The sequence below is a fragment of the Notothenia coriiceps genome, unplaced genomic scaffold, assembly GCF_000735185.1.
Source record: "Notothenia coriiceps isolate Sejong01 unplaced genomic scaffold, NC01 NC01_scaffold00026885, whole genome shotgun sequence".
In the NCBI taxonomy this organism is placed as follows: Eukaryota; Metazoa; Chordata; class Actinopteri; order Perciformes; family Nototheniidae; genus Notothenia; species Notothenia coriiceps.
Genome location: NW_011359586.1, coordinates 227,799 through 239,580, shown reverse-complemented (window position 1 = coordinate 239,580; position 11,782 = coordinate 227,799). Strand labels below are relative to the sequence as shown.

General features: G+C 39.1%; 1 protein-coding gene across 1 annotated transcript in view; it reads right to left on the bottom strand.

Moving 5' to 3' along the window:
- The window catches only part of LOC104957379 (mediator of RNA polymerase II transcription subunit 13-like), a 34,446-nt gene extending 23,968 nt beyond the window's left edge, over nucleotides 1–10,478 (bottom strand). Inside the window, exons 1-2 of the mRNA XM_010785004.1 lie at nucleotides 10,475–10,478; nucleotides 9,556–9,725 (exon numbers count right to left, since the gene is read on the bottom strand). Coding sequence (XP_010783306.1) covers nucleotides 9,556–9,725; nucleotides 10,475–10,478 — 174 coding nt within the window. The remainder of the gene's footprint in view (nucleotides 1–9,555; nucleotides 9,726–10,474) is intronic.
- Between the last annotated feature and the right edge of the window lie 1,304 nt (nucleotides 10,479–11,782).

Here is an 11,782-nt window from a genome sequence, read left to right as displayed (position 1 = left end):
CGTTCGCTGCATTCCTTGAATCTCCAGTTATAACGATATAATATATATTATAAATAACGTACCCTACGTAACACGGCACACCCCGAAATCTGAACGGACAATGAATCGACAAGCAAAAACCGTACATACATGTGGAGTACATATAAGGTTTGTTATAATATATATAAGTGTTATAAATAATAAATGTGTTAGGCCTATAATATAATATATAAATATAATTATATAAATGAATAAATGTGGTAGGCCTATAAAAAATAAAAAAGTATCATAATAATGCTAATACTTACACCAGCTGGAGAATAAAAACACCAGTAGAACAAAAAACAACTATCCTGCCTTACCGCGACGGCTATGCCTATAACGCCAAAGAGGAAGCTAATGACCTAAAGCTACGTCCTGCGATGCGGAAGGGCGGGGTAAATCTAAATTGGGTGGAATAACGTAGACCCCCCGGGACGCCGCTGGAAAGCTAGCCCCCTGCGAACGGGATTAACCATTATAATATTATCATTTTAAACGCTTCTTGGAAATCTCCTTAGTACATCAAGTGCACAGCCACGACATTTAATGCGGTATTGTAACAAATTTCCCCTAAAAGGCACAACCCCCACGAACACAGCAAAGCTAAAGGGTCAAGACAGTAACTAGACAACTAACTAACGTGAGCCAATTAGCAAAAACTTTAAAGACCAAAAATTAAAAAAAAGGGTCCCGTGTTAGAAACAATTCACTGCACAGATTCATAATCATGAAGGTGGAATCTAACTAATCGATAATAATATTTATTGCATCCATGTAGAATAAGTTTTTCTGCGTAAGTTGGCCATTTAACCATATGGGCCATGGAATTGCCCTTTCGCATCAGACCGTACGCGGCCCAATTGAGAACGCAGTGTGTGGCAACTTCCGATGGCGTCCCGCTGTCCCCAGAGTTTTGCCGCTTGGTTCGCAACAACACACCGCCATAATAAACAGGGGTAACTATCCAAAACATTTGCAGAATGTATTGGAACCATCCAGGATCAATTTTGGGGTGACCCAAAACCTCTAGGGGGGGTCCGGGCATGCCCCCGATCAAATATGTTTTAATTTGGAGTTAAATGCAAATCATCCTGTGCATTTGAGGAAAAAAAGAGACTAGACTATGAGAAACACCCATATAAACACATGCCACATCATGTTACATGTAAACCAGTCACCTCTGTGTAGGCAAACCCACATTTCCAGCGTGCGTTCACAATACACACATTAAAAAAAAAACACCAGCCACCCAGGCAGGGCCATCGGGAAACCTCCGTCCTCTCGAGCCAATCCGGCCTGCCAGCACACTCTACTGCACAAACTAATATGAAAAGGTTCCACGACGCACACAACAACATCATCACGGCTCGCGCACACGCACACACAACATAGATTAATGCAATAAGTATTGCGCCACCTTGGAGTGCACGTGCAGCATTCTGAAATGACATGCCGCACTGCCCTCCAAGGGCGCAAATCATTTATTAGCCACAATCTAGCCGGACGTGCGCGCGAGCCGAATGGTGGGTGTGCAGTGAACCGTTGCATACTTAAGTTTGTAGCAATAGAGGGCGCTGCAGCCGGACGGCCATTTCGAAGGACCGGAGGTTCGATGCATGGATTTTTTTTTTTTTTAATGTACTTGTGAACGCAACCGCTCGCAATGTGGGTTTGCCTCACACAGGGGTACTGGTTTACATGTACATAGGGCATCTGTTTCAATGGGGTCATAATCTAGTCTCGTTTTATTCCCGCTCAAAATGCACCAGATGACATTAACTCCAAATTAAAACAAATTACTCGGGATGCATGCCCCCGACCCCCCTAAGAGGATTTTGGAGGTCCACCCCCAAAATATGTTCCCAGGATGGTTCCCAAATAACATTTCAAATGTTTTGAAGTAACCCCTGTTTATTATTGCTGTGTGGCACCCAGCGGCAAACTCGGGGAACAGCGGACGCCAATACGAGTGCAACACACGCATTTCATACATGGCCCGCAGTACTGACGCAGAAAGAGCAATTTCCTAGACCCCAATGTTAAAATGCCCAACTTTACAGCAAAAAAAAAGCATATTTCACCCATGGATGCAAAAATATTATTATCGATAATTAGATCCACCTTCATGATATAATCTGGGATGAATGTTTCTAACCACGACCCTTTTATTTAGTAGGTCTAAAGTATTGCATAAATTAGGCTACAACGTAGTTAGTCATAGTAGTACTTGACCCTTTTACTTACTGGGTCGGGGGATGTGCCTTTTAGAATATGTTACAAAACAGACAATAAAATGTCGGTGTGCACTTGAATGTACAAAGAACTCCAAAGAAGTCTAAATATAATATTTAAATGTTATTCCGTTCGCGGGGGGCTAGCCCACCGGCGCGCGCGACGCTATCGTTATCCCAACCCAATTTAAGATTTAACCACGCCACTCCCGCATACGCAAGATACTAGCCTTAGCCGTCATAGACTTCATCTTTGGCAGTTATAGGCATAGCGTCGCGTAAAGCAGGAATAGTTTGTTTGTCTACTGGGTTTATATCTCAGCTGGTGTAAGTATTAGCATTATTTAATGATACTATTTTATATATTTATATAGGCCTACACACATTTATTCATTTATAAATATATTTTATATATATATATATAGGCCTACACACATTTATTCATTTATAAACATATATATATATAAACACACACTTATATGTACTCACACATGTATGTACGGTATTTTGCTTGTCAGATTCATTGTCAGATTCAGATTTCGCGGGTGTGCCGTGTCTACGTAGGGCTACGTTATATTATATATATATATTTATATCGTTATAACTGGAGATCAAGGAATGCAGCGAAACGCAGACTTGGTTCGCCTGCTGTAGTATTAGCTAAATAAATTATGTTGAACAAGGCTTATTAAGCTGAACATCGCCACAATTGTTCTGCTTTGTATCGTTACTTCTTTTCTTAAGATGCGAATGACAAGCATTAAGAATAACAAAATATAGCTAATTCTCTTGCAGATTGTCTCATTTGATTATGAATGTAACGTTTATATAGGGGAACTACACTGTTAGCAGTAACTTGGTATGCATGTATTTCATGTTAGCTTAGCTTCTTAGCCTGAGCTAGCTCTGTTTACTTCCAGTTCGGAGGCAGCAGGTCCCGCCTCTTTGCCCTTATTTGGAGCAGGCGGGATTAGACTCTGACGTCGCTGTCGAGCCGTTAGTGGCTGACTCCGCCTACTAAGGGCTTCTCGGCAAATCTGCAGAATCCTATGGGTGACGTCACGGACACTACGTCCATTTATATATAGGCCTACAGTCTATGGTGCGAACCCTGGTTTTACTCCAGAGTTATTATTTATGTTGACATACACCTTAGTTTGTTAACCAAGTGACCAAATAAACATGTATCAAGGTCAATTGCTATCATCAGTTGCAGGCTGTATAGGCTATAGCTGCTGAGTTGCAACATATTAAACAGCATGTATTTGTACCCGCTAATGACTCTAGTTAGATGCTGGTGTGCTCCGGTGGTCCTTACTATACAATACCACTCAACAACACACTGCACTCTATTAAAATGTACAATGCTATACAGTATGTGAATATCAGAACATATCCACCGAAACCAAATGTTACATTTTCTCGGAGGAGGTAACACATTTGACTATTTTTGTTGTTTGTTTTAGCATTAGGACTCCTGCTGTCTATCTAAAATGTTGCGTGACACCAGGAGACGAGCCAAACAAAGGTTGGCGGCATATCATTTGGGACATTTTGTTAAAGGAAGCAGGCATCCACCAGCTTGAACCTGACATCTGCACAATAGGCAGCAATCTCTTTTCTCTTTCTAAATCAAAATGAAATGCATTTGTGGTGAGTGTATTGCTGTGTTTTTATATTGCATTAATGGACCTTAACAACTGGGAACAAACCAACCTCAGGAGCTTTCCTTAAGAAGCGCTGAAAGACATTTGTAGGGAACACAATTGAGTTTTTTTTATTGAAGCAATATGTTTTAAGTTCTCACATCAAGCTGTGAAGGTGCTTTCATTATCAGTGTGTCATCATTAACACTTAAATGATCAAGCCAGTTGGATTTTTAATTGTGATTCGTCTACATGTTAAACTTTCTTTTTGTGAATCATTCAAAAATATTATGTTTAAGTCAAAACAGAGTTAATATTAATAAAACTTATTTGTAATATATGACAAAGACTCTGATGTGCCCTGGTGTTTGCTTCAGGCTGATAATTATCATTGCTGGAAATACATCTTTGATGGAAGACAACATACATATTTGTATATATGTATCTAGTGTCAGGAGATCAAATATAAGATAATCAGCTTGCATCAGTAAGTTTGCATTACGCCATACTGCAATCATGTGCTTATTAATGTATGGGCATACAGAAATACTGAATAAAAGAAGACTCTTCCCTCATTGACCCTTAGGAAATCAAGTCAAAGAGAAACTGATTTAGCACACTATCATATATATTGTACAATGCTCTTTAAATATAATTTGAATTGAAGATTATTTTTGTTCTTCATCATGATTTAAAGACAAGTCAATGAAGCATGTGTGTGTTTTAACATTTTGTCTGCAAAACACAAACCAAGTGGCTGAACACATACAAAGTGTTAGAAAGCTGGTAAATGAACTTATCATGAGGCCAACATTGCACTTGCCACACAATATGTTCCATTGGAACAAAATAGACACGACTTCAAACCTGCTTACTTGCAGACAGGAAATGTCTGAAACATTTAGGCTCTATTGACACATGTTTTTTATCCTGATTGTAAGTTTGCACTCCAAAGCAGGTCTCACAGCCATACTGAATCAATATTGGAGGAGCAAAGCCCTTGTTCTCTGTGTTTATAGATCTGTTCCTTCTGCTGGACTCTGCTTCCTCTGCACATTCTGATCACTGTCTGTCTGCTGTCGACGTGACTGGAGAACTGCAATTTAGGCTGCCTTTATTTATAGACGATGGCTACGATAAAGTCCAGCCTTGTCCATTTTTGGTTGACAGTCATGGAGATTTTTAAAGAATATTTACAAACATGTAACCGAATTCAATGTATTTATTATTGTATTATAACACTCGCAGCACATTTTGCAGATTGAAATGCTTCCGACTTTAATCTTGGCAATGTTTAATGTTATTACAATTATCACAATGGTGCTATCTGAATACATCATGATTACACAGTAGGTGCAGATGTACTATGGACCTGTCATTTAAAAAAATGTAATATATTTATAATGTGCTGCATAATTATGTGGTAATATGCGTTCCTGAAAATCATCTACAGTAGTACCGACCTTTGCAGAATCTTCCTTTATGCACATCAAAATACTAACTGATAGCCATGCATATAGCTCTCAAGTTTTATGAAATGCAAATTATAGCGTTGAAGACAGGCGACAGTTTTCTTTTGAGAGAAGGTGCCCAGGCTATTAGGAAACTGTCTGCTGCTTTTAAATGAGATGAGAAGACTAAATGTGATTGCCCATTACTGAAGGCTAGGCCAACTCAATCATCTGATAATTCCTCAACAATGTATTCTTCCCATTTCATCGTTAACTGTATTTTCCACATTACGATTCATCCCATAGTCGAGAAAAATGAACTGAGGCATTGTGAACAGGGACATTTCATATTGAGCATTTGATGGGTTTGTAAAAATAAACATATTCATATTCACCTGTCAATAATGGCTCCATAGTTTGCATTATGTTAAATGTCAAATGTATCTAGAAATATGCATCATGTAAGCACAATATAAACTGAAAAAAACTACTACATTTTACATAGGGCATAGAATGAATGCAAATATATACTAAGAATACAGAGCGCTCCGTCATTAGCACTATCCCTAATTTATACCCTATGTGTACAGGGCCATGTTTGTAGTACTTAATAGAGCAAACCTATTTCCTCCTGTTAGGAGTCATCTTCAATCTCAAACAAGTCATTACTAACCTTAGGAGGGTGCTACACTCGATAGATGTAGTCTAAATCATAAACTAACTTGAATACATGTACTTTATCACCGATTCACCCCTAGCCCTTTTACCAAACTCAGACAAAGGGTCACCTCTTGACATATGCTTCAGGTCCATCGGTCTAGATAAGCGGACATGCAGTCCACTCTGCTTTGGACTAACTTTGTGCACGTGTGTGTCCTTGTGTATGTGTATGTGAGTGTGCTGTATGGATACTCTGTCCTCTCAACACCTCCTGCCTTGCTTTCCTCAGATACTGACTCAGCAGCGACTGTCAGGTGTGCTTAATTTTGTCATGGTTGACTTCCTGCTACCTGGAGTCTCATCTGCCAGAGCCCCTTAATCCGCTTGTCACTCACAACGACAAAAAGCTAGGAAGGTACTCCTTGAATTAAGACAAGGAAGTGGAGCATTGGTGGGTGCATGGGAGGGTAAGATTGGAGGGTTGTTTTTCTGCAGGTGCGCAGGTGCAGGTGCATGGCATCAGCTGCAGGGGTTTCAACGTTATGTAAAAAATGTCAACCATATTCCAAGAATATGCCCATAAAAAGCACATATTTAATCCATGTAAGCAATGTCTTGTATGATAATAGCCAAGGTTATGAATAAAGAGGTTGCGACATTTAAGCGATGGTTCTGTTCTCCGGCATGTTATAGCTGAATGGAATTAAAAATGCATTTACTCAATGCTACTTTAGCCAGACCCACAGGCGAGACGGGCATAAGGCGTGCAGCTGTTGCTTGGGATGAAGACATGGAAAGAGGATTGGCAGAATGGGCAGTCCTGAAGAGGTTTGGTGATGTAGAGAGGAGTGATATGTTTTATTAGTTTTCATGGATCTCTATATTCCGTCTGTGTCTAATTATGCCTCTAGGTTGCCAACACTACTGCTGATCTGCTATGAGAAAAACTAGCAGTTTTTGTAGACATCAATACAATAAGCAAACATATTGGTTGCTTATTCTGCAACCGCCTATAGTGCTGAATGAGTATGATTTTAAAAAGCTCGCCCCAATGGATTAGATTTCGGTTCAGGCATTTTGCTGAGGGATTTTTTTCTCAAATTAGTAACATTTAAAGTTATAATTTCTGTAGTCCCAAGACATCTGAATTCACTCAAATGGAATATAAGAACTTCAAACAGCAATTCATACCGTTGTGGTTGAATAATACAACCCATTAATCTAAGCCTCAAATGAGACTTTACTGGCATCGTTGCCATAGTCAGATTAAAATGGATGGTGATGCTAATAGTGGGATTAATTGCATCTTTACCCTTGTTGATATACTTTTATTGTAAAATTGCATTTTTAAGGCTCTAAATATGTGATTCAACTAGTTAATCAGCAGTATAAATGGTGCTTTATTGGAACCCACACTATCAGGAGTCCCCAGATAAATAAAAAACAAATCCTTAAACCACATGTCTCTTCAAATAATCCCAAATAGCTAAATCTCTTAGTAAATCTGATTTGAATATTAAAGAAACACGTGTTAAGGATTAAGGTATATACAATCATGTGACATTCCAAGTTCTACAAGGTGCAGCCTATTTTCCAAACTGCTATCTGCTAAGCAATGTGTTATTTCAGACCCAGAAAAAAACCCAGAGAAGTCTAAATAATTATGCTCAACAGAGCTTGAAATTAACACGAGCTAACTCACTCAATTTCACAATTTGACTGTGGCAGGTAACACCTACAACACAACCTGCAGGCTTTGTTAGCTGAGGATTTCTGACCCTGTTTCCATATCAACACAGTACTTCTCTGCTACTGAGGCTTCAACTGTGTGTGCATTCTCTCCCACCTACTCATTTGAAAATATATAAATTAGTTGATAAAGTGGTATGTTTCCCATTCTTTCATCCCCAGTGCAGTAGTTGTTTTATTGTAGCAGAAGGGCACACAAACGCATTGTAGTCAGGATTGCAAATGTTAAAAGAGAGGCTGAATGACATTTGCATAATTGTTTTGTTTTTTCTCCAAATACACTTGTAGACACAGCCCTTTTTCTTTATCTGTGATGTGATGTATTGTGCTTATTTACTTATAAGTGAACACACTTGGGTGGAATACATTTTCGAAATACACTGATGCATTTGGGTAATCAACGCTTGGTTCCTCTGGGTTATCCGGGTCCACACAGCTATACTGGGAGCAAACAGTCTATGCTGCTGAACTGCAGACTTGTTAATCAAGTTTAAATCTTCAGACATTCCTCAAGCCATGTTGCATGTTCAGGTTGGCTCTGACTTTATTTTTGTAGTTTCTGGGTATGTATTGCTTTGCAAACTAGTTTATTTATTTATTTATTGGTATACGGATATATTCATGTTAAATATTTGTATACCAATATTAAGCGCAATTTCTGGGAAAATACCGCTCTCATGTTGATTATTATCCAAGCCACCTCCCTTTTAGCCTGAGACTAGAATAAACATTTGGGCTACCTACTGAAAATTGCTCAGGAGAAAGGTTTTTTTTTAAACTCTGATCTGATGGTTTAACTTGATATAATGTCTACTTCACAGTTGCTTTCACCAGCCATGTCTCCTCTATGTCCCTGGATGAATGAGCATGTGAATGACCAGAGCCGGCAAGCAGTTGCAGGCGGTGCACTCACACAATCTGAACAACAGGCAGCCAGAAAGAGGTGACTATCTTCAGCTTCAAATTTTTTCAAAAGGCAAAATCTTTGTACCCTGACCCTGTTTTTTACATTTATGGAAAACCTATTTTAAGCAGCTTGGTAACATTTATATTTGTTCAGTTTAAAACCGTGCTCATCTGACCCTGAAATGTAATGATTATGCATACAGGAAGTATGTGATTAGAATCGGACGACCGCTATTTCAGTTACATTAAATCGGCTCCCATCCTGCACTCACTCACACTGTGGTGGTTTCTTTTTGTGAACACCTACTCCTCTTTATAAGTACCTTTGTGCAATATGTTAATTATGTAAGCTTGTGTATTAAAACTAGCTTATCTGTATAAAGCTACCGCACAGCTTATGCTGATGTTATCTCATTTAGATGTATTTTCTAGATATTTTAGTTTTTCAGTTACATTTATTTGTATTACACAGTCCGCCATCTGTCTCTGGAGGAAGTGAGAGTAAGGTGTTTATGTGACTGTGAAATCACATGGTTTATGCGGAGGACGGCAAACCATGTTTTTGTTTTCCAGACAGGATATTCTGGCTTAGATTTAAACATGTTGTTTTGGTTGTCAATAACCTGATCCAACCAGATCAGTAACAACTCATAAGGGTTTTCTTATAGGCCACTCACAAAGTGCTCTTGTGTTGTTGTGTGTCTTCAGTTCTCTGTCAAATTAAGGTGAAATAGCAAAGAATACTAAAAAAAGAAATTAATTGTAATAAAATGTATTATGGTAAACAAAAAATGTATTATGGTAAACAAAAACAAAAAAATCCAGCTGTCAAAATAGTATTTGTCAGTAATCTCAACTGTATTTGATCGCACATCTTCAATATGCACAAACCTTGATGGCATTGGTGGAAATTTGGATCTCATGCAGCTTCCTCATCGTCCCGTCACGGTCGATGAAGTAGGACGAGGCCAGCTGATGAAGGGCTTCCACGTTCTGAGTAGCATTGATAAGCTTCCTGTCCAGCTTGTTTTTGGCCAGGTACATGGTCAGTGCCTCCTCTCCTAAAGGGAGCACAAGGAAACAAAAACAGGTTTAATATTATTGATACTGCCTTTGAAGTTGTTTTGGGGGGAAAAAAGTACTTGATTTAACAAGTAAAGTATTTAGGATCTCATGATTTAAAAGGGCACCAAACAAATATTGTGAGTGTACAGTAGACATCTTCATTTATGAGAATTGTCCCATGCAGGCTTATCTCAGAAGCCAATAGAACTCTTAACAGGAGGGATAAGACAGAGGTCTGAATATCAGAGAAGGCACTTTTAGCTTGAGAAACCAGATGCCCCAGTTTTCCAGGAACAGTCTCTGTATTTGCTGCTTTATCCCTAGCTGGCACCATCCCCAGAAATGTCCCCGGATTTACCCCTATTGGGATGGTATTATTTCCATGAGAGGTCTAGTGATATAGAATTTGTACCTCAAGACCACAGGAATCTTATCCTGTGGAGAAAAATACATTACATCCGGTATCTTTTTTCCACAGCTTCCCCAGGCAGAGAAAGACAAATTGAAGGTAAACAAAGAAATTGAAAATTACATAACCGTTTGCAGAGATTTCATTAGTGCAGAGAAATTTGTAAAATAGAAATGAGTACAGGAGGTTAATTAGGAGTCACTTGGGAGGGATTGTACCTGTTTAACTGTAATGCAGCATTGTGTGGCCTGTTCCTAGATAAACAGAGTCTATCCCATTTTTCCTCTGGAAAATAAATGAAATTATCTGCGGATGGTTAAAAATGTAATTACTGACCCATCTGGTGATAATAACACTGCCTGCAGGGTTGTTTTCTGTTTCTTTCTCTTTTCCTTCATTCCACTTCTTGTTCTATTCTTTCGAATTGTTTTAAACCAAAGAAGAATACTTTTAAATGCCACGTTGTTTTCTCTTGAATCAACAGTATAAGTATCTGCCAGACTAGTTTTAGAAATCAAATTTTAGCCAAACACTCCTAATGATCTATTGTTGTCTTTGTTTGTTGTTGCTGTAATTTCTGAAACATGTAGATTTAGTGGTACCTGCAATTCTTACTCTTTTGCTGAGGCAAAGTGAAAAGGCATCCACCTTTAGTGTGAAGTGAATTTAAATCCAGCTCAACTGCAATAAGGTCACAACTACTGTGGATATTAAGGATTACGCACACATACAAATCAGCATGTCTTTTATCTCTTTCATTATTGCAGTACTATGCCCAGATTCATATCTGTGATGTGGGAAATCAAGCCTCACCAGATGTGTGTACAGTATGTACAGTATGTTGAGTTTGAAAGTCCACAGGAGAACTGTGAGGGGGTGTACTTAAACCTAACCACTGACCTTTCAGTAAGCGTCTGCGTGCTACAAATGGAGATTTTTCAAGCAGTAACAGGGCCAAATATTTATAGAGCACCAGACAATCTCTCCAATTTGCATGGCATGTTTGTTTGTTGATTCAATAAAAATGGTTGAGCTGCTCGTCTTTTACACATCATATTTTTTCCCATCTCTCACTCCCGCGAGCAGAGACAGACGCATACAAAGCATACAGACATTTTCCCACGGGAGCACACACAAACTTGCCTTCGAAGATTACTGTTCAAATGGCAAACCTTATGCCTGGAACTCTTTCAAGAGCATGTCACATATGTTCAGGTTTCCAGTGATGTGAATGGTTATTCGGCCCCTAGCGACACATTGGAATTGGTCATTTAACTTGTGGTGACCATGTGTAAGGGTGGGTAGCAGTCAGGGCAAATGTCTTATGCCTGGTTAGAGTAGAAGCACTGAAGGGACAAGAGCCCATTCTCTGACGCTGCAATGCCCTTTTACCCTCGGGGTGAGCAAAGTTACTTACACACACTTGACTTACACTAGTGCGCAAGAATAACGGTCTCACATTAAGCCCTTTTTATCTCCATTGCATCCTAGTGTGGCATAAAGGAGGCTCACTGTACATAAATACTGTGTGGTTATTGCTGCTGGTCTGGCTAAATAATTTCCTCCGTGGCTTTAAAAGATTCATCAGCGTGCACCTTTCTGTAAGTAATACATTGTGTTACATTATTAGGGGGCTCCTTGCTG